Raw genomic sequence first — 23,449 nt, 5'->3', positions numbered from 1 at the left:
CCTCTGCTTGCAAACTGGCACCAGGCCTGAGCTGGGCTTTGGCCAAGCACAGTTAAAACCTGGAGGAGAAGAGATGCAAACCTGATGTGAGACTGCCGGCCCTGCATTGAAACAGAAACTCATGGTGTCTGGGCAGGGCTGTGACGGAGCCTGCAAAAATGTTTTCTTTGTTTAAGATTTGTGGCCGTTGCATGCATTTTTCCTCACACCACCAAGCAATCACATCCACACATGATGCCAGGTTCCAGCAGATCACAACACAATTAGAGCCAAACTGTCCAAGTACAAAGTCCTGTTTGGACGTTAACAAGGCGGTCAAACTGAACCCCAAGTGTGCGAGGAGGGCCAGCACACTGGCTCCACTCCGCTGGTGCATTTATTGCTCATCCTGTTCATGGTGGAAGACTTTCTCAAGAGGAGAGCCTCCTTTATTTGTGGAAAATCAGCGTACTCAATCAGAGAGTAGACTCTCTCTTCAGAAAATCTTCTTCCCCAAGCAGAGGACAATGAGTGGGACTGTGAAGGGGGGGAGGCTGGTGCGTTCCCTCTCCTCATAGTCTCGCTTGAAACTCTTTGCCTCACTTGAACCACTTCTGCAGGTCGGCTGATTCTAGAAAGCAAGCCAAACCATGAAATACAGACACATGCATTATATTGTCAAGAAGTTAAGCACGCAAGAGCAAACTCTCTCATCGTTCAGATGAAACCCTTCTTTCTCTCCCTCTCATCTTGGCCAGATATAGCTGCTGCTAGTAGTCTGTAGGAATAACAAGTTTTCTGGTACCACAGTGATGGGACGACAATCACTGCACAACCATTGCTAGACAGAAGCAGCCGACTGGTGCGGTTCCCACCCTTCACTGCACCCCCTTCTCTCTTCCTTCTTCTCCAAACAGCCATGGAAAAGTTCTTTCTTCAACCCTCACTGCAAAGGGCCATGCTCTGCCCTGGTTTTTTCAGCCGCTTGCCAATTTGCAGGTGACGATGACTAGGTGCAGCCCCAATTTAAAACTGTACTCAGTTTAGATAGGCACAGTGCTGCGCCTATACCAATTCTTGCTTCCTCTTCACCCATTAAACTTTGGGCAAAAAGGATCAAGAAGGAAATACCACGATGCTGAATCCAGTGGCCTTAATTACCGAAAAGAAGAAACGCACCAGCAAAAAAGAAGGCACAATTTTGCACATGTTAATAGGTGCACATTTAGAAATGATTATTATAATCTGAACAGCCCCCCACCCCTGCACATCTTATGAGTGCCGTAACCAGAGGGCCCTGCGCTCCTGCCTGTTCAGTTTGTCATCCAGCTCCTGACTGCTTCTTTATCTTTATGCTGGAACTGGGTAGGACAGCCCTTCAGATTGGGAATGTCCTCCAACAGACCAGGGGACAGACCTCTGGCAGTCTTTTACAGAGGACTGTCCTTTATAAAAGAGACCACCGAGGAGAGCAACACACTTTTTAGAATAATGATTCTTTTTTCTTTTTTACAAACTCTCATAGAGCGTGGGAAGAAATGAAGATTTTGGAGGCTGCAATATGTGGGCTGTGTTGTTTGTAATTCCCTTGGCAACTTTTTTATTTGGTTCACTTTACTCTGTTTTGTTTATATTCGTTTTTCCTTTGTTCTGTATTTTTTCTATGTAAGTGTTTATGTTGGAAAAATAAAAATTGTTTTGTTTTGTTTTTAAAGAGAGCAATACACCTTTTTTTCAGGTGAGCATGGTAGAGTATGGTCCAAATATCACAAACTCCCTTTTTTCTTCCACTTTGAAACCATCCTATTCCCTAGCAAACCCTTGCTTGCCCGGTTCTTTTACCATGTCGGAGAGTCTGGAGATTCATTGCCTTTTCTCAAGTTTCCACCCTCCTTTCTTGGGCAGGTTTGTACTGGGACATCAAGAGTTGCACTGGGGGCCTGAACAAACTGCCCAGGCATATTATGGGTGCAATATGCTCTCTGCCACCTCCTCTTGTGCCCTCTCCCCAAGCTGCTTGCCCCCACCTTCTCCTTCACTGCAGCCTAGATTGTGATGAAAATCCCCAATGGGCTCCCCTCTACAAACAGCAGCCAGGATATTATGTGCTGCTGAAGACCCAGCAGCGTTAGCTGTTCTCGCTGACTCACTTCCACAGCAGCTGGAGCACAGGCAGAGCTCTCCTCCATATCTTACCCCCCATCGGGTGAGCAAGAACAACAGCACCACTGCCAAATTTCTCCCCACACACACCTGCGCCACTTGCCTGTGCTCTTGGCTCTTGCGTGGGAGGCAGCAGGTGCTGGAGAGGAGAGCTCTGGCATCGCTATTCGGGCTGGACAGGAGGGCGGTCAAAAACCTCTTTGCTGGTACCTCAGACTGGGAGAAAGCAGTCTAGATGCATGTGCGTCTGTTAAGAGATGCTGCAGAGGGCCCTGGAGGGAATGGGCCGGTTGCCTACCCCAACTGGTGTCATAAGTACAGGTTAGGGGACAAGTGGCTGGAGAGCAGCACATGTGAAAGGGATCTCGGGGTGCTGGTTGACTGCAAGCTAAACATGAGCCAGCAGTGTGATGCAGCAGTCAAGAGGGCAAACGCCACCCTTGGTTGCATAGCCAGAAGCATGGCTTCTAGATCGAGAGAGGTATTACTACCACTCTATATGATTCTGGTGAGTTTGCAACTGGAGTATCGTGTTCAGTTCTGGGCTTCACATTACTGGAAGGATATAGCCAGGTTGGAGTCAGTGGAGCACAGGGCCACAAGGATGGTGGGTGGATTGCAGGGAAAGCCGTATGAGGTGAGACTGAGGGAACTGGGTCTCTTCAGCCTGGAGAAGAGGAGACTCCAAGGGGATCTGTTGGCGACATACAGGTACATGAGGTGGTGTCACATGGAGGTGGGTAGAGACCTGTTCTCCCCTGCAGAGGAAGGCAGGATGCGCTCCAACGGAGCCAAGCTCAAGGAACCAAGGTTCAATTTGGATACCAGGAAGTACTTCCTGACAGTTAGGACCCCAAGAGTATGGAATGGGTTCCATGGAAAGTGGTTGAAGCCCCATCAGTGAGGGTGTTCAAGGATAGGCTAGATATGCACATGGCAGGCATGTCATGAGCAGAGCCGGCTGGAGCCAGGGGTCAGACTAGATGGTCCGGGAGACCCCTTCTGACTTGCTCTGTTTCCATGTTTCTATGTAACTGTAGGCTGATTATAAGGGAGGGCTGGTGACTGAGTTGCCCTGTGCCTGGGTGTGGATTGGGTGAGGCAGTCCCTTGGTCCTTTACTCTAGGCAGCAGATGCTGATAGGACTGCAAACAAGTGGAACCGTGAGAAATGAGAGGGAGCCCCAGGTTCCAGTAGCTGTTGGCACAGTTTTATGCACATTAGACAGAAAATGGCATACAACTCCTAGTATACATTTATCTGTCTAAACAAGCATGGAACTGTAGGCCTCTTTTCTGCCTAAACACTTATAGAACAGCACCTTCTGTGTTTTTATTATGTTAGACAGTATACAATGCCAATAAGAAATTGTTTCTCAGAAACGGTTGGCAATGTACTGCAAATCACCAGGAGATCCACTGGCAGATCAAAATCTGCCTTTCTCCTGCAGCCATCTCCATGTCTGGGGCTTCTAAGGAGATGGATGCAACCTCCCACAGCAAATGTTGCCTTTTTCTTAGCTGATTCTCTCCATCAGGCACACAAAATTATGTGTACACATTTTATGTTTTGGGGGCTGGTGGAGGGTGGATATAACCCTCCATCAACTAAGTAAGAAGATGGTTCCCCCATGGCCACTACACAGAACTGCAGTGGCTGCAAGAAGGTTATTCCTACCAGTAAGCAGTTCAGATTTCTCCTGTGAAGATTGTAGCTGTTCAACTTTCAGACAAAAGACTGTCTGTATTGCGCAGAGAAAGAGGAAGTGGCCATTCTTTCTCTAAGAGAGTTAAGTGATACGTTTCATCACTCTATTTATAGATTCTGTTCATAGATGTTGTGAGTTGGCCAAGCATCATATGCCTAGCATTGACCCCTGAAAGGAGGATATGAAGTCTGCTTCCATCTGTATCATTCTTAATTGTTACTCATTAACTAGCCTGGAAAATAAGCTGCAGTCCCATGTCAGTGAATGATCATATGTGCAACTGATAACCAAGCAAGTCAGGAGGCTTTTACAACAAACCAGAAATATTTCACATTGACAAAGATTTAATCTGACCCAGAGACGTGATCCTAGTTAGGTACCAAGGGAACTGGTTTCTTGAGTGGTAACAAACATCACACTGAAGATAAAGTTATGATCAATGGGTTAGCTGTGAATGGGTCCTCAATGATCATTTGGAAGGGTTGTCATGAGGGTTTCTTTATTTCTTTTTTTTAGAAAAGTTAAGAGATTGGAGATTGGTGCCTTAGTGTGCAGGAAGGTGAAATTTAACCCTTTCTTTCCCACCACTTTGGCATATTGTCATGCCAGTCATATGACCACAGAAACTGTCTGTTGACAAACACTGGCTCTCTCGGCTAAGAAATGGAGGTGAGTGCCACCCCCTTGAGTCAGAAACATCTGGACTTAATGTCATGGGGAAACCTTTGTCTATACCTTCCCCACCACCATCCTGATGAAAACTGCTACCTGCCAGGTTTCCATTAACATCAGTGGGGTTAACCTTCTGGATTTAACAGCAGAGAGTGTGTGTGTCCATTGGAGCCACAGTGGGGGAGAAAAGAGTTGCATCACCCCACACTGTGTGGTGTGGTATTGAAGTAAATCTACTCCCTTTCACACACACAGCTATTAATCACAAAGAAACAAACACCCTAACATGGTAAGTGCACATGTAACATCATGTCTTGCTTGACCCAAGGTCCAGCAATGTACTCTTTGGCTCTGCAATATCTTATGGTCACTACAACAACAGCAAATTGTTGCATTCTAGTTAAGGGAAGTAGAGAAATTAATACAAATCATGCCTCCACCAAAAAAGAAAAATGCGAGTTCCAAAAATGATGGGGCTGACAGAGTGCTAGACCTGTTATTCTTTGTTGTATCTTCTCTTTAGCTAGAGCTGGGTGAACTCTGCAAAATCAGCTTTATACGGTAAGGCAGCAGAGAAAAGCTGAAATTTCACTAAATGGAAGGTCAATAAAAGGTGGGGAGGCATTCTAAAAGGGAGGAAATTGTTGAGTTACAAATTAGAAGTTTAGAAAATGGCAGAGGAAAAGTGAGTTAGTTATGCCTTATCACAAATGAATGCAAGGGGCCCTATTCATTGCAATTTCCCATATAACTAGAGGGCAAATCACAGCAGAAATTGAGTCCCTGGCTTAGTTACCACTGAGGTGGCGAACTTGTATCTGATGTTTCATCAGAATTTTTAAAAATAAAATTATTTCTTAAATTTGTATCCCTCTTATCATCTGTGAGATACAGGAAGGACATAGACATTTGGGAGAAGAAAATGCATTTTCCAAGTATCATATATTGTCATGTGGATGCTGGGAAATTGTGAAAGGTAGATAGATCCAGAACAGAAGTGTAAGCCCAGGTGAACCTTTAAGATTTATTCCAGAGAAAGAACTGTGCATTTATTGCTCCCCTTTTTTGCACAAATTTCATGGAGTCATACATAAAAGACTAAGAGAGAGAGGCTATGTGCGCTTGTGAGGTTTGGCTGTATTACAATTTGTATATTTGGCTTAGAGCACTGGCCACCTTTTAGCAGAAATGGATCCCATTTCCAGCACAAGGAAACTATACATTTCTTTATCTCAAAGCCTTCTATTTCATGGTCAGTACAATACCTTGGAAGGCTAAATAATAATAAAAATAATTTACCTGCCTGCTGGACAGACCTTTTCAAACAACAAAAACGATCATGCTTCCACACCGCTGGGAATCTGCAGTAGCTGTGGCTTTTGTGTGAGCCTAAAGGGTGTTCTCCAAAGCTCACCATTTCCTGACCTGCCATGCTCTTAATGGGCTATAAACACTGATCCTGGGCATTTTGCCCACAATATTTTGACACATCAAAGAGCTTCTTAGGCTGTCATAGTTCAGTGACCAAACTGATTATGAGCCTTGGCAATCTGTAAATTGCAAAAGCAGTCTGCATTTGCATACCATCAGTTTTTTATCCTAGGTTGCAATCCTATGCTTACTGGAGGTCTTATTTCTGAGTAAATCCAACTGAACGCAGTAGGTCTTACATCAATGTAGATCATAGAAACAGAGCGAGTCAGATGGGGCCTTCCAGGCCATCTAGTCTGACCCCCGGCTCCAGCTGGCTCCGCTCACGACATGCCCACCATGAGCATGTCCAGCCTATCTTTGAACACCCTCACCGATGGGGCCTCAACCACCTTGCGTGGAGTCCATTCCACACCCTCGGGGTCCTAACTGTGCGGAAGTGCTTCCTGGCATATAAATTCTGCATAGGATTGTGCCATAAAAGAACTTGTTTTGAAATACTTTAAATTGTATAATGCTTTCACAAAATATGCTTACATTGGAATCAGAGGTTTTGCTTTTCTTTAGAGTCCTCATTTATACATTTCATTTTACTTTGAAAGAAAGGGGAAACAGCAATAAAATGGTCATTTGGAAAGCAGTACAGTAAGTAATCCAATCTGAATGCTGCAGCAGTGAAACAGGCATTATGTGATTCTAAGGATTATTAAGGATGGAAATAAATAGCCACCATCATAACTCGTACTATCTGGCAGGGTCTCTTCGGAAGCTATGTCCTGGCTGTGGAATGCTCATCTGAGAGAGGTTTGCTTGGCAAGTTTTCGGTCTCTTGTCGGCTTTGATGAAAACACTTTAACAACGTAACAGCAATGCTGGATCAGACCAAAAGCCTATCTAATCTGTCACTGTTCTTTGCACAGTGGCTAACCAGAGTCCAGTCCCCTGCCCTTAACCAATACACCACACTGGCTCTCCACAGGAATAGATTAGGAACCCTTTATTTATTTATTTAAAACATTTACATGCTGTCCTTCACGACAATGTCTCAGGACAGCTTGCAACATTAAAACAACAATAAAACATCGGTATACAATTGAAGGGCTTTAATTTAGGAGGAAACAGTCAGCCCACCACCTTCCACCCTTGCCAGTGGCTTTGGAAGTAACTGCAGCTGTAACTCATGATCTATATGAGTGTAGTGGAAGGTTAGAAAGTTGGACTGGACATTGCATGATCCAAGTTCTGGTCCCCTCTCTGCAAAGACAAATAAGTTACAGAATTCACTAGAAGTGGTGATTATACTTCAGGACTGTGATGGCTATTAGCCATGAAGGCTAGCTGGAACTGCCTTGGATGCAGTCTATCCTGTACACGTCATGGACAAACAATTTAAGGCTCTTATCTAAGTTTCCTGCAGGTAAGCTTGCTGGGGCAACTAGCCACACATGGTTAGCTAGTAGCCATGGACCTGTGGGTCTAATTCAGAAGGAACTGGCTCTTAAATTTTCTTTTGCCCATAAAGATGATTGAAGTGCTACATATGAGGTGTCGAAGTGGACATATGTAACAGTGAGACTTTCTGCAAAGTCAGAAATTCCTGGCGTACCCCTGAATGACCGTCTGAGCTGGTCGTTTGTTGAGCACTACCAGAAATCAGAGCTACTCTTTCCAGGAAGAACCAGGCACTGCAGATGTCACTGTTGCAATAACATGCCTCAGCTGAACTTCACATGATCTGATAACATTCTGTCATGATCAGAAGCTGTCCCATGAACCCGGGTGGCTTTTGCTGAGGCTGATAAGGACCCCTGCAAGAGAAGAGACGTGATTACATGGCTCATCAAGGAAACCACGTCTCTTTTCAGCTGAACAGGGTGGGGAAAAGTGACCTGGAATGGGATTTCAGATTTCTCTGTGCGTTCAGCTTCAGTATCTAACACCAGCATGCTACGCTCCTACTAAAAATTAAGAGCCCTGTTTGGCCTGTCACCAGCAACCACTCCAGGGGACCCCTGTCTGAGTGAGTAAAAGAGCAGTGCTGAGCTTGTTCCAGAGTTGCCTGAAAAGTGCAAGGGACGTGAAGACCTGTTTAACTGGAGCACCTTATGGCTCCTATTAGAACCAAGCAGCAAGAACAGCAGAAATGTGGGGAACAGAATACACTTCAGGTTTGCAGATGGGGTGTAGGGGGAACACATGTCAGAATGCTCCTGTATTTAAAAAAATCCCTGTATATAGAGGAAGATTTGGAACGCAACAATGAAGGAAGGAGTCAAAGCTGCAGGATGTGGAGAAAAAATGTACTCGTAGCTCCATTCCAAGGAGTAGTCTTACACATTTCATCCCTGAATCATATATCTGGGTCTTCTGCAGTGGCAAATATTTCTAAAAGCACTTCCAAGCAGATCATCTCCAAGCTGAATCTTACAATACTGGGTTGCAGACTATGAGTCTATGCGTTTCAGAGGCCTTTGTAGGCACTTTGCTGCTGACACAAGGGGGTGCATGTTTAGTCACTTTTTCGACTGTAGTTAATTATAACAAGATAGTGCCAATTCATTATATTGCAATATGCTGGCAAAAAACATTTTATTCCAATAAATCTCAAAATAAAAATAAACTTTTTCAAAATTACAAAATGAACCGAATTTTGCTAACACAACCATTTCAAGAAGAAATGAAAGAAAATAGTAGTTCACATTAATATATATTAAGTACTTTCTACAATAACTGATAAAGGGCATCCATTTTCCTTTAAAAGCATCCCATTTCTGCTTTTTCTCTTTTATTCTAACTAAATCAGTTAATTCAGTTATCATGGCTAGCTTCCACATTTTATCAGACTCCTTCAGTCAGGATTCAGGCCAAGATCTCATACAAAAACAGCCTGGTTGCCATGATTGAGGGTTTATATTGGCAAAGAGATGGGGGAATGTAACTTTATTGATTCACCTGGTGGCTTTCAATACCATAAAGTCATGAGTCATAAGAAGGAAGCTGTGAGGAGATCTTAGCTGGTGAAAGAGGTTGATGTGAAGATCCACCCACTCCCAGTTTCTCTAGACATTCGTTCGCTTGCTGGTTTGGACAAAACTGTTCTCAGTGTCTGCTACCTTTTTTACCCTTTCCTGAGACTCAAAGTGCTCAGGGAAGTAGAAAAGTGCAAGCCACCCCATTTACAAGAGTACAGGATGTTAACAGATGTCAGAACTCAGGGTCCTTTACAAGTGGGCTTTTGACAGGGCTATGCAGGTTCTTGGACGGGTGCCGATGCAGCCATGAAAGGGGCTGTAGTCAGCACAGAGGAAACGGAGCCTCTGGGCACTTGGGGCAGTCACTGGAAGTGGCCCAGGAAAGCTTGGCAAGACCAGCAAGGGCATTTTACCACTCTTGCAGAGCACCTTACTGATTGTTTCCCTGTGCCTACTATAGGATCTGTCACCCAGGTATGTGAAACAACCCCTAATACAACCTGTGGGTCAGCAGCAGGATTTGCTGCCCACAAACAAGTCTCCCTGCAAGAAGCTATCAACTTAGATGACACACCAACCTTCCATAGTTGGGTACCCACAACGGGTTGTTGTGTTGGGACTTGTGCAAGGCCAGTCATGGTATCCTTCAGAGGTGCTTGTCTGAGTTGGGAGTGGGAAGTGCTGCAGCACAGTGATTTTGCTTCCACTTGGGTGGCTGGTGCTTGGGAGATGCTGCTTGGCCCCATGGATTCTCCAAGGGTTGCCTTTGTCCCCCATAAAACCATTGAGTGAGTTCATTGGGAGTTTTGCAGACTGTAGGCTGATGACATACAGCTCTACTTTTTCTTTTTTTCTTCGTTGGAAGGAGGACTTCTCAGTGATGCCCCCCTCCCCCACATTAGAAACAGAAACAGAGCAAGTCAGAAGGGGCCTCCCAGGCCATGTAGTCTGACCCCCAGCTCCATCTGGCGCCACTCATGACATGCCTACCATGTGCATGTCAATGACCATGTGCCTATCATTTCGGAACAGTGTCCCCCATGAGCCGCCTCTGCCCCCTACACAGCCACTCCATAGCACCAAGTTTATGCTTTCTTCTTCAACATGGGATTTGAGAGGTCATCATGTTTTTAATGGGTCCTTGGATTTACTGTAGATTGTTTAAGATTGTCATATTAGTTGGTTTACCTTATGTATATTTAGGTGTCTGATATTTATAAACTGCCCAGAGACCTTTGGCTGTTTGGTGGTATCGGAATGTAACAAATTATAAATGAAATGCTAATCTTTCATAGAAGGCTTTTGGGGGCTTAAAAAATGAGTCTCTGACACAAGGTTTATAATAATTTGTTTTAAGAGCTCCCAGACAGCAGGTTTTAACCTGGCTAGTCATCACTACATGTTTTGACCTTTGCTCAAGAGCTCTTTATCCTAGGAAATTATATATCAAACACAATGTTTGATTTCTGGGTAAATGGAAAAGACCCACTGTGCTTAGGGCAAAACAGGATACATCTTTGTTGTGCAGTTAAGTGCAGCTTAATGAATACATTGATTATCAGGCCCCAGGATGCTTGCAAACTAGAAATCCAGCACATCCTGGTGAATCGTTAGTGCTGGCCATATCCTGGTTCTGGTGCAGAAGAGACTACTTCACTGGGTTCAGCTCCCTGCATATGGAGTGTGGATCTTTGACTCTTTGACTATTAGCATCTTTGTACAGCTGGCCACTTACTTGGCATGGGTTATAAAGGGAAAGGCAAAAGTACGCCCATACCCCAAATGGTGATCCAATGGAAAGAGAAAGTAGCTTGAGCTGGAAGACAGATCTTCTTTGGATATGACTACTGATTCACAAAGGAACTGCAGGTGGCGCAGTGGTTTAAACTGCTGCGCTGCTGGGCTGGTTGATCAAAAGGTCACCGGTTCGAATCTACACAAAGGGGTGAGTTCCCGTTGCTCCATCCCAGCTCCTGCCAACCTTGCAGTTTGAAAGCATGCAAATGCAAGTAGATAAAAAGGTACCATTTTGGTGGGCAGGTAACAGCGTTCCGTGCACCTAGGTGTTTAGTCATGCCGTCCACATGACCACGGAAACTGTCTGTGGACAAACACTGGCTCCCTCGGCTAGGAAATGGAGATGAGCACCGCCCCCTAGAGTCAGGCATGACTGGACTTAATGTCAAGGGGAAACCTTTACCTTTTTTTACTGATTCACAAGTTTGTTTGGATATGACTACTGATTCTGGCTAAGGCTGTTGCTCAGTCTGGATCTGTCCAGGTAGTTTGGACTATAATTGCCTCATCCCTTGTCCATGCTTGCTTGAGTTGATGAGAGTTGCAGACCAAAGGGATGCTGGCAGCTTTAAGAACTAAAGCAGGCTTACTATGAGACACACACGGAAAAACCAATGGTTCTACTGTTTTTGGATGCCTAGAAAGCCTTTGATAATGTTAATTGGTAAATCATGAACCAACAGATGGCTCAAATGGAGTTTGGGGGAAAATTTATGAATGCGATATCAAGCATCTATCAAAGACAATCAGCCAGGATTTTAATTAATGGAGAACTTACAAGGGCTATAGAGATACAAAAGGATAGAAGGCAAGGATGTCCGCTATCACCCCTATTGTTCATTCTGACTTTAGAGGTCGTGAATAGAAATGTCAGGGATGACGAGGACATTAAAAGTACTAAAATTAGGGATGAAAATGATAAATTCCAAGCATTCGCAGATGATTTGGTCTTTATAATAGAGGAACCCTTTGTAACAATCCCTAAACTTTTGTAGTACGTTTTTATTTTTGTAGTACGTTTTTATTTAAATAAAAAATTTCAACCTAAAAAAAAAAAAAAATTTTTTTCAACCTAAACTTTTACAACGGATTGAAGAATATGGTGAGGTTACGGGGATGAAAATAAAGAAAAAATGAAACTTTTAGTTAAAAATCTTACGCAAGATCAGAAAAAAAGACTCCAAGAACAAGTGGACTTGCAGATTGTTAAAAAGGTTAAATACTTGGGAATCTATCTTACAGCTAAATGCACAACTTTGAAAGAAGACAATTACGATAGATTATTGAAGGATATTAAAGGTGATCTGGAAAAATGGGCCAATTTACAATTGTCTTTGATGGGAAGAATAGCACTTGTTAAAATGAATATACTACCAAAACTTTTGTTTTTGTTCCAAATGATTCCCGTAAAAATTGATAAAAAATTCTTTGAGGATGTAAATTCTCAAATTTTGAGATTTATTTGGAGAAAAAAGAAATCAAGGATCAAATTAAAAATGCTTCAGGAAACCAAAAAAATTGGGGGTTTTGGTCTTCCTGTTTGGATGTTGTACTATCACGCGTCTATTTTAACTTGGCTAAAAGAATGGATAACCTTGCGAAATAAGATAATTTTGTATCTTGAAGGTCATGATTTGCAAATGGGCTGGCATGCTTATATGTGGTACGAGAAGGTTAAGTCTCATGGGACTTTTTAAAGTCACTTCATTAGAAGATCATTAATGTCAGTGTGGGAAAAGTTAAAGTTAAAATTGTATAATAAACTACCAAGATGGCTTTCACCTATGGAAGCTTTTGTGTATCCAAATGTATTGAATTTTGAAGGGATCATAAGATATGATATTTTGGATAAGGATGGAGGCCTCAAACTAGATCAAGAAATACAAGAACAGGGACTCACTATCTATTATTATTATTATTATTAGAACATTTCTATGCTGCCCCTTGCCAAAGCCTTGGGGCGGCTTACAACACGATAAAATACAATAAAATACAAAAATAACAACATAAAATTAAAATTAACAATATAAAATAAATAAAAAAATATAAAATATAAAAGAAGTCGCCCTGGCCAGATAAATAAGCAAATATTGTTAACAATTAAAATGACGTTTAAATAAAAAGGTCTTCACCTGGCGCCGAAAAACAAATAACGATGGCGGAACTCTCTGGGGAGCACATTCCATAGATTGGGCGCCACCACAGAGAAAGCCCTCTTCCAAGTACCTACCCTCCTAATTTCTTTCATGGAGGGTTCCCGGAGAAGGGCCTCTCCCGCAGATCTCAAGGGGCGGTCGGGCATATAAGGATGTAAGTGCTCCTTCAGGTAACCAGGACCCAAGCCGTTTAGAGCTTTATAGGTCATAACCAACACCCTGAATTGGGCCCGGACTTCAATGGGAAGCCAGTGAAGCTGACAGAGGACTGGAGTCATGTGAATATAATGCCCCGTCCCCGTCAGCAACCTGGCAGCTCTATTTTGAACCAACTGAAGTATCCGGACCGTCTTCAAGGGAAGCCCCACGTAGAGCGCGTTACAGAAGTCACCAGCGCGTGTGTCACCATCGCCAGGCAGTCGTACTCCAGGTGGGGCGCAGCTGATTAATCAGCCGAAGCTGAAGGAAAGCGCTCCTCGCCACCGCTGTCACCTGAGCTTCCAATGAAAGCTCTGGGTCGAGGAGCACTCCCGGTATAAGGTGCAGATGCAATCAAGATTTGCTAAAGATTGTAAAATATGGGGGTTTTATAAAGATCTAACAGCCTTTAATCAAGTGATGCTAAAAACAGATGAGAAAATGATTAAAAGAATATATGAGTTCTTACTTGACATGAAAATGGAAGGGGAACAGGTTAAGGAAACTATGATAACATGGGCACAAAATTTTGGATATAATATTGAATTAGAAAAGTGGCAAAAGCTATGGGAGAGAAATATTAAGGTAACTTTGGCAACTTCGTATAAAAAAAAATTATATAAAATGTTTTATAGATGGTATTTGTCGCCAAGTCGTTTAGCTAAGATGTTTCCAAATATGGCAAACGGATGTTGGAAATGTAAACATAATGTGGGTACTTTTTACCATATGTGGTGGACCTGTGAATATGTGAAAAAGTATTGGATTAAAATACAGAAATGGCTTGAGGAAATGCTACAAAAACCCTTAGCTTTTAAACCTGAAATTTTCTTGTTAGGCATTATACCAGAAGATATTAGCAAACAAGAAATGTATTTGATGTTACATTTAATCACAGCGGCGAGGACTGCGCTCGCTCAATACTGGAAGAGTGAGGAATTACCCACTGAGGAATTGATTTTAAAATAGATTCTGGACTGTGCAGAAATGGACAGATTGACTCTATCACTGAAGCAGAAAGAAAATACTGACTTCTATCAAACTTGGGACCTTTTTTATGATTGGCTGGAGAAACGGGACTTGGCTTAGATTTAAAGATGTTTTTAAATTTTTATAAATTGATTTGAATATGATTATAGAATGTTAAACAGATATGTTGTAGGGGGCTGACCCAGTATGTCCGATGTATTTGATGATTGATGTTTTTAGTTTAAAATCTTAATAAAAATCTTCAAAAAAAAAAAAAGAAAGAAAGAAAGAAAGAAAGGACTAAAGCAGGCTCAGCACAATGGCAGGGTGCAGATGTGGGCGTCCTGCCTGCACTTGAAGCACGGCTGGGGAGAAGGCATGAGAGGGCCTTCTTAGCAGTGGCACCCACCCTTTGCAACTCCTTTTCTCAGGAAAGAAAGATGTCCCCTTCTCTTGAGTGGAATTCAACAGCTGCATTTTGTCAGGCAGACTCTTGACCAGGACACTGGAGGTTTTGCTAACTTGTAATTTTATCAGCTGTCTGCCTAAAGGATTATGGTTGTAATCCTTTAATCCTTCTAGTTTATGAACAAGGAAGGGAGAATATAAATATGTTTAATAATAAATAAATACATGATTTATGAGCAGTAAGTTCCAGGTTCATCCCTTAGCATCTCCACCCAAAGTGGACACACTGTGGATCTTCTGCCAGGCTGCAGCTCTGCAAGGCTTCTGGGAAAAGGGACGTCTTGGGGTAAACAGACCAACTGTTGAAATAAGGCAGTTCATGTTCATGTTTTACAGGAGGGCAGAGACTGGGAGTTAGTTGCTCCCTCGATCCAGAGCCACATGGTCCTTTGCATGCGCTCCTTGTTGCCAGGATCTGTGGCCAGGTCAGAAACTGCTGAATTAGAGTGGCAACCAAATTCTGGAAAACCTGGGATGTTGGAATCCCAGTCAGCCAGACAACACTTCCCACAAAAATATAACATTTTGTGAAAGGATACTTAAAAATGCAAATGGAAATACACGTATTTATGCAGAAGTTAAAATATGCACAAATTAGTGTGGAAACAGGATGGAATGGATTCTGAACATCCACGTGGCCGGGGCTGAAAACAGATGAATCTGTGCATTGCTACACGTAGCCACTGCAAAAACAACTTGAGAACTAATGGTACATCGAACAACAGTGAAGGCAAGGTTGTGCTTCTCAAATTACATTTGCAGGAAAGGGAAATGCAGCTGATTTCTTGCCAGTCAGGTAAATCGGCCCTATATTTCCAGGTTCATGGTTTCATATTGTCCCAGGAAAATCTTATTTATAACAAGAGCCTTTGAGTGGTCACAGCTTGTTTACACTTAGTGCTTAGGGGCCATTTATACCACAGAGAAAATTGCACTTGGCAAGAAGTGCTGTATTTGTTTGGACTGATTGTGTAGATAGATTCAATTTGCTTCCTAGAGTGGAAGCTTTATTAAACCAAATTTGCTTCTCCAACCTCTCTCTCAGTTACACATGGCTATGCGGGGTTAGATCTGAAACACATGTCATATGGTCTATAATATTTGCTTCAAGTATTGCATATAATTGTATATAATTAGTTTGGATCATCTTTTGCATGTATGCTCTCTCTCTCTCTCTGTCCTCACCCCCCCCCCCATCTTCATCTAACGGGGCTCTTGTCTTTTTAACACCTTCATGGTGGAAAAACAAATGAACAGGGCAAACTGCAGAGGAAACTGCAGTTTCTCTGGTAGAAGTTCTACGTGTAACGAACCTTTAGGAACTGAAGCAGTGCACTTTCATTATAGATGATTTGGGACAAGAAGTGCTGAAACTCTTCCAGCTAGAGGGGCAAATTCCATTCAGAGAAGCAGACATTCCAATGATGGGCATTTTCCTCTGAAAATGCCAGCATATTTTAGTTTAAAGCTCTTACTGTCAGTAACTAAACTTTAGGAAAGGCATTTCCACCCATCAGGATGGAGGAAACTTGCAGAGAAGGTGTGGAACTACAACATGATAGATCGTTGGGGAGGAAGGGGGGAGGGTCCCAAAGGAAAGGGGCGTGGCCACCCTGGGAACCCAGGGGGTCCAAAGGGACCCCTCAACAGGCCTGGATCGGGTCCCTGGACTTGGGATTCTGCACTCCTGCATGAAAGGGGCAGAAGCCTTGCAACCAAGACAAGCCAGCTGGTCTAATTAGAGGAACTGTTCCACAGCAGACCTGCTTCTCTTTTTGCTGAAAAACGACCTGCAGTCCTGGAGAGGAGTGTTGTCCCAGAGAAGGCAATTCTAAACTATATGGTCAATAAGTTTGACCTGAACTATAGCAGTTTCCCATGTTCTCTATACATGTAGCCTCTAGCACACGCACAGCTGTGTTCCAGGCTCTCCCGCCCACCCCACCATGTTAACGTCTTAATATTTACAAGCTTTTCCACAGCCATCAAGGCAATGCACGCCAACTAAACATAATAACAGCAAGAACGTTCAAAATGGTTGAAACAGTAAATTACACATTTTAAATGGCTGAATTGAAAAGATGCTATATTGAGAACAAGTGCTGACTTCGGGACTCGGTATGTTATTTCATAACATACACCTTTTTGACATGCCACAAAGCAAGCGCAGCAGTGGCATCAATTTACAGACTGTAGCAATTCACAGGTGCAGCCCTTGATATGTCTCCCAGTTTAGACCTATGTGGCCCTTCTACCAAAACTGTAATTTATTAGCTGCATCAGAAGGAGAGGTAAAATAGCACAGGGCTGGCAGGGTGGGGTGCGGGGTGGCTTTCATTTTGCATTTTTTAAAACATAAGAACATAGGAAAAGCTGGGTTGAGTCAGACAGAGGTACAACTGCATCAGCGTTCTGGTCACACAGGGGCCAACCAACTGGGGGAGTCCACTAACAGGATATGTATCATTAGTACCCTCCCACTCTGGCAGTCAGGCACACTGTCTTCCATGGAAGGTGTAAAAGATGACAGAATCACAGAGTAGCAGAGATGGAAGGGGCCTAGAGGGCCATCAGGTCCAACCCCTGCTGTTGCAGGTCACCAATTGACACCATCCCACTCAGATGGCTGTCCAGTTTTGCCTTGAATGTCTCTAGTGTGGGACAGCCCATGACCTCTCTAGGCGACTGGTTCCACCATCATATGCTCTGACAATGAGGAAAGTTTTCCTGATCTCTAGCCTGAACCTGGGTTGTCACAGGATAAGCCACCCTGACTAGTAGCTTAAACAAGATCCTCTCTAAATTGTCTATACTACTTTCAAATATGTTCAAGTTCGTGGCCATTGCTACATCCTTTAGTTGCAAATTCCATAGTTTAACTGTGAACTGTGTGAAGAAATACTTCCATTTAGCTCCTTTATGGGAAACCCAATGGTAGGGGTCACCTGTTTATGGGTTAAAGATTTATTTTTTTATATTTATATCCTGCCTTTTTTCCTTTCAAGGAAGCTTACATAATTCTCCTCCTCTCCTCTGTGAGGTAGGTTAGGCTTTGTGAGTGACCCAAAGTTACTCAGCTCCAGGGCGAAGGAGAAGATGTATCTCTGTCTACTTTCTCTGGAGCTGGCATAATTCCCTACACTTCCATTATGGACACTCTTTCTCTTCCTGTATTCCACAGACCCCGAAATTAGTAGCCTTTCTCCATAAAGGGCTTCCAGTGGTGCAGCCAGAACTAGTCCAGGAGCCCAGAATCCCAGAGAACCCCATATGTCCACCTAGAGGATGGCAGGACACAAAGGCAGTGCTAAATAAGCCAGGCATGAAGATCTGGGTGGCACACCCCCCCCCAAAGCACCACTGAGGCTCACACTCACAATATAGTTAGAAGCATATGTATGAGGAATCCAAGTGGGCTTACATAGCTCTACTTCATCCTTATAACAACCTTGTGAGGTAAATGAGGGAGAGAGACTGAGCAGGGATTAAAATCTGGATCTTGTAGGTCCCCAGTCTGACACTCCAACCAGCACGCCACACTGGCTTTCTATGACTTCAGTGAGTTTAAATGAGATGCTGCACATGTTGCACATGTGCATGGCAGGCATGTCACGAGCAGAGCCAGCTGGAGCCGGGGGTCAGACTAGATGGCCCAGGAGACCCCTTCTGACTCACTCTGTTTCCATGTTTCTGTGTTCAGAATATTTTGTGTTTTATCATCGACAATTAGGTTTTGTTTCTTTCTTTAACAAATCAAGACATTAAAAGCATAGAATGATGGGATCATGGGAAAGAGAAACGCTAGGCATGAGTGGTACAGCTGGAATAATACAGGAAGGTGGTCTAAAATATGGCATGGGGAGCATGACTGGGATGGCCAAGGCCTCAAATTACCTACCTGGCTGCACAACTGGATGTGTGCCAGCCCTGTGATCATGCATAGTGCCTGCAAAATGCTCCTTATTATTGTAATAAACACGTCAGTGGAAAATGCACCTCAGTGACTGCACACACTACGATATACTCGTATAGGCTGGCTGACTACCATTTCAGGCAGCTAGCGGGTTACTTTTCTTTTGGTGGATCACACATTGTAGATGCATTGTGCTCCACTATGGTAGATAACCCTTCATGGTACCCTTAAGCCTAACCCAGTGTTCAGAAGCCTCATGCTTGCTTTTGGGGGAATCATGCACTATTTTTTAATATTCATTATCCTCCTCCTCATCATCATCATTATTTTAATATTATTTATGTGGATTATTATTATTCCTTAGATATATTTAATATTATTTCTAATATTTATTTAATATTTTACTAATAAAACCATTAATTATTTGTCATTTAAAATATGAATATAGCACTGCTCATTAATACATTTCAGATGGCACTGATTTATATACTCTATTTCACCCTCAAAATGGCTCCCAAACTGGTTTGCAAACTTAAATACATCTTGAAGCATTTACTTAGTTATAAACTAAAAGCAATAAAGACTTAAAAGCAGGATAAAAAAAACTTGGCAGAATAAAAATGGCTTAGCTTTCTAACCATCAAACACAGAGCCAACTGGACTTCCCTCAGAGAGAGGCCCAAAGCTGAGGTGGGCTTCTCACTCACCTGGCCACCAGCCACTACAAAATCTCTTATGACAACATTTCACAACCTGGTATTCCCCAGATATATTGGATTGCTTCTCCCATCATTCCTGGCTATTGGTGTTTGGGGATAATGGGAGTGGTAGCCTAATATAACTAACAGGTGCCAAGCTGGGGAAGGCTGTCTTATGAAGTTGAACTGGGTTTGAAAAGCTGTTAATTATTATGATATCAGCCTCAGCACTTGAACCTTCCAGTGTGGAGCAAAGAATTTTCATGAAAGCAAGGTGAGGATGACTTCCTCAGGAGTAGGGCAGTTAATGCCTTATTCAGAGGCCTCCCAGCCTTTAAAATAGACTTCTGATTATCCTTTGGCTCAGTCCCTGGCAAAATTTCTATTTCCTGAACCTCACAGGCTACAAATTCAGGTGAGGACCCTTCTGGAGTGCAGGTGACCATGCTGCCTGTCTTACCTGTCTGTCTGTCTAAGGCTTCAGTTGGCTTCAGCTCCCTGCTAAGATAACATTCTCCAGCTGCCATAACAGGAGAGAGTTCCATCTAGGACCCACCTGAAACTATCCTTCCTGCCTTGTTCAGACTGCCACTGTATACTACCCGCTTCCCCTCTCAGATGTAAGAAACAATAATATTCTAGTCCAACAAATTAATTGCACATCTCTTTAGGTATAATGCTGCCTCCTGCAAATGCAGAAGTGATTTGTGACATTACATGGGATTGCCATTAAAGGGAAGGTGAAAATGTAAAATGTAAAAAACAAAAAGCATACATTTTTTCAAGCGTTACTTCCTTCCTCTGAAATAGGACCCAGTTGTTACATGGTGTCTTTCAAAGCACAATAGCAAGCTTGGCAGTGCCAAGAAAAAAAACAAAGCACTACAAAATACCTTTGGTGAAGGCAGAGCCAAGTGAGATTTCCAAAGTGCAAACATTCTTTGGAGACGTCAAACAGAGGCCAAAGACTACAGTGAGCTCAAGGAAGAGGTGGAGCAGGAAGGAGGAGAGGCGGTGGCGCTCAGCTTTTCTATTTGACCCCCTAACCCAAACTTCGGAGCTGTTGTTCACCGTTTCTTAAAGGGGCATGGAGTACCTTTGGACACAGACTCCCAACACTCCCATTCCACCTGGTCTTTCTTGAAGGGAAGAGCAAAGGGGATGGGCAGGGAACATGCTGTAGGCTGGACCAAACCTGTGGGACGGGGGTTTCAAGCCCTGACCATTTCCAGCAGTGGCCAAGCCAATGACTCTGTGAAGTTCAGAAGCAGTGTGATTGTGACTCTTACCCCTTCTTTTCATGTAGAGCAACTGGCACCTGTCTTAAGTATAAGAACCTTCAAATAGTGGTAGGTAAGCTTTACACATAAGATATTAGAAAAGCTATTAAATGACCTATAAAGCCCTAAATGGCTTGGGTCCTGGTTACCTGAAGGAGCGCTTACGTCCATATATGCCCAGCCGCCCCTTGAGATCAGCAGGAGAGGCCCTCCTCTGGGAGCCCTCAGTGAAGGAAATTAGGAGGGTGGCTACTCGGAGGAGGGCTTTCTCAGCGGTGGCGCCTAAGTTATGGAATTCGCTCCCCAGAGAGGTCCGCCTGGCGCCGTCGTTATTTGTTTTTCAGCGCCAGGGGAAGACCTTTTTATTTAAGCAGCATTTTAAATGTTAATATTATTGAATTTTATTCGGCCAGGGCGGCTTATTTTATTTTACTGTATATATTTTAATTGTTATTGTTTTAATGCATTTTGTATTTGATGTTGTAAGCCGCCCCGAGGCCTTGGCAAGGGGCGGCATAGAAATGTTTTAATAAATAAATAAATAAATAAAATACTAGAATGCCTACATGATCAATGATTACAGCATTGTAACCTCTTCTGACACACCATATGGTCTAGGCATTGAATCATGGGTTACAATATTCATTTCTTAGGTTAAACAGTTTATATTCAAGAAGAAATGATGGGAATTTCATAATTTTACCAGAAATCTGAAGGAAAATTGTTCCCCACATTTTAGGTAATTTGCAGTATATTTGCATTTGCAGGATGAGCTCTGATGTGAAGGTCCAACAACCTGGATGGGGTGAGACTTTGGTGCTCACCACCACCACCACCACCACCACCACCATTCATGATGGGATAGATTCTGTCTGAATGACAACAATGATGTTAAAGTAACTGCATTCCTGAAAGCACTCGACAGCACAGTAGCCTTGAACTTGGCCCAGAAGATTCTATTTGTGTGTTGAACACGGGAAAAATGTGGTATCTCTTAAATGGAAAGCACTTTCTTGAGTGCTTTCTGCACCCATGAGTAACAACAGCTCCTGGTTGCTGCACTAAAACAGATTTGCTTGAACAAATCTGATTGTTCTTAACCACCCCACACATTTAGGGAGGTAACTTGTTACCACCCTGTCCATTCAAGGATGCAGCTTCAAACAGTTCAAGTAATTGAAAGAATTATATTGCAGTTGTAAGAAGCATGGGTGGACTCCGGGAGATGGTGGAGGACAGGAAGGCCTGGAGGAATGTTGTCCATGGGGTTGCAATGGGTCTGACACGACTTCCTGACTAACAACAACAACAACAGCAGGAAGCATAGCATGATGTGAGTGATCCATCATGCATAAGACACCCATAGTATCTGTAAAGATGCAAGCTACTGCACAGTATCACAGCTCTACATGTCTATAGAATAGCCTAACATGCTTCGTTTTGAGTTAATCCAGACTTATTTGATCAAGATCCCCTCAAGAACCTTTGACCTTGCTCACCCAAACTGAAGAGCCCAAGGACTGAAACTGAATTCAACTGATTTGTCCTCCTGGGATGTTCCAGAAGCCCTCCTTCACAGATTCAGAATTACAGGATGTTTGAAATGTTCTACTGTTTAAAGGAGGAAGATGAATCTGATCATGGAAGGAAACTGGTAGTAAGGAGCTGGCCTCCCTAAAGCAGGGTTTGTTGAAACTCCTTCCGACTTCTTTTCCAGGAGTCCTCAGAGCTCTCATTACTGCCATTTTATGCTGCAATGCACCTCAAAGGCTGGTGCAAGCCACCCACAGGATTTATCCTCCTGAGTACAACTGATAGGCTGCCACTTGAAAAATCAAAAGATATCTATCTCCTCTGTCCATCTGCCCATACGCTTCCCTCAATTGTCTCTCTTCTATCAATGCTTTACAGCAGAAGGGCAAAGTTTCCAGCCCAGGGGTATAATCCAGCTTGCAGAGACCCATGTTACCCCCAAAGGTCCTGCCTCCTGGGTAGAGCAGGCCTGGACCCCTCGATCAGTTAGAAAGGAGCTCAGGAAAGTAGCTCCTGCTGCTATCACTGATCACAGATTGGAGACAACCATAGGAATTCTCCTGTGGTGACGTTTTGCTCAGTGGGGTTTTCCCAGCCAGGTAATCCCAGTCTGCAGTGAAACCAAGCCAGCCAAAGTCCCCTTTCTCCTCCGTCAGTGGAGCACCTGGGAGTCAGCTTGGCTTTGCTCACCCCACCTGCTTAGCCCTCTCTTTCAGCAATGAAGCCTCAGTCTGTTACTATTAGGACATGTCCTTCAGACACACTTGTTTGAGCTCTGATGTGTCGGCTGTGCCCCAGTTAATTGGGATGCTACATTTGTATGTATTACATCAAGGGAGTTTTTTAAAGCTATTTTTTGTGAGCAACTGAAGATGGCATTAAAGTGGCCGAGTCATGGTTATTTGGTTAGGACAATTAGCAATCTTCCTAGACTTTTCTCTTTTTGAGTATGCTCTCAAATTGATTACTGTTGCTTTTATTAAAAATAAAAACAAAACAAACAAAAAATCAAACACACTATTGCTGAATTTGTTGTATTATAGTAAAACTGTAAGGATATCTGTAACAACTTCATGCTTTGAATTCTTTGCACAGTTTCTACTTTTACACAGCTTCAACATTAAAAATATTAGGTCAAAGATTCAATCACATAGCAGCTCCTTCACTGGAGCAAAGCTGCTCAAATATTATCTTGCAATATCTAGTGTGGCAATATCAAAGTAGATTAAGGGAAAATGACTGGTTTTGAAGCCAAGTTGTACAATAACAGCTGGTTTGTAAATTTGGGAAAAAAGTAAGCACATGTTGTCTAATAAAATGTCCTTGAGGCAACCCTTTTCACATAATAATAACTGTCAATTAGCTTGTGACATGACTGAGTGAATTAGATGCACAATTTAAGAGCTGAAAATGTAAGTAATGAATTATGAGTAGTCCCCAAGTTATGAATATCCTAGTTACAAACAACTTGTCCTTACAAAAAAATTGCCATAAAGCCAACTGATTCTTTAA

General features: G+C 43.0%; 1 protein-coding gene across 5 annotated transcripts in view; it reads right to left on the bottom strand.

The window, feature by feature from the left end:
* GHR (growth hormone receptor) overlaps window positions 1–23,449 on the bottom strand; it is a 165,113-nt gene that overhangs the window by 108,746 nt on the left and 32,918 nt on the right. The window contains exon 1 of one of the 5 annotated variants that reach the window (XM_044446467.1): window positions 5,822–10,903. The exons of the other annotated variants lie outside the window; for them this stretch is intronic. Coding sequence (XP_044302402.1) covers window positions 5,822–5,954 — 133 coding nt within the window. The 5' untranslated portion in view covers window positions 5,955–10,903. Of the gene's footprint in view, window positions 1–5,821; window positions 10,904–23,449 lie in introns of those variants that run through there. 5 annotated transcript variants of the gene reach the window in all.

The sequence above is a fragment of the Varanus komodoensis genome, unplaced genomic scaffold (genome assembly GCF_004798865.1).
Source record: "Varanus komodoensis strain SLA01 unplaced genomic scaffold, ASM479886v1 scaffold5, whole genome shotgun sequence".
NCBI lineage: Eukaryota > Metazoa > Chordata > Lepidosauria > Squamata > Varanidae > Varanus > Varanus komodoensis.
The sequence above is the reverse complement of the archived record's forward strand: the minus strand, read 5'-3'. Positions and strand labels throughout refer to the sequence as shown.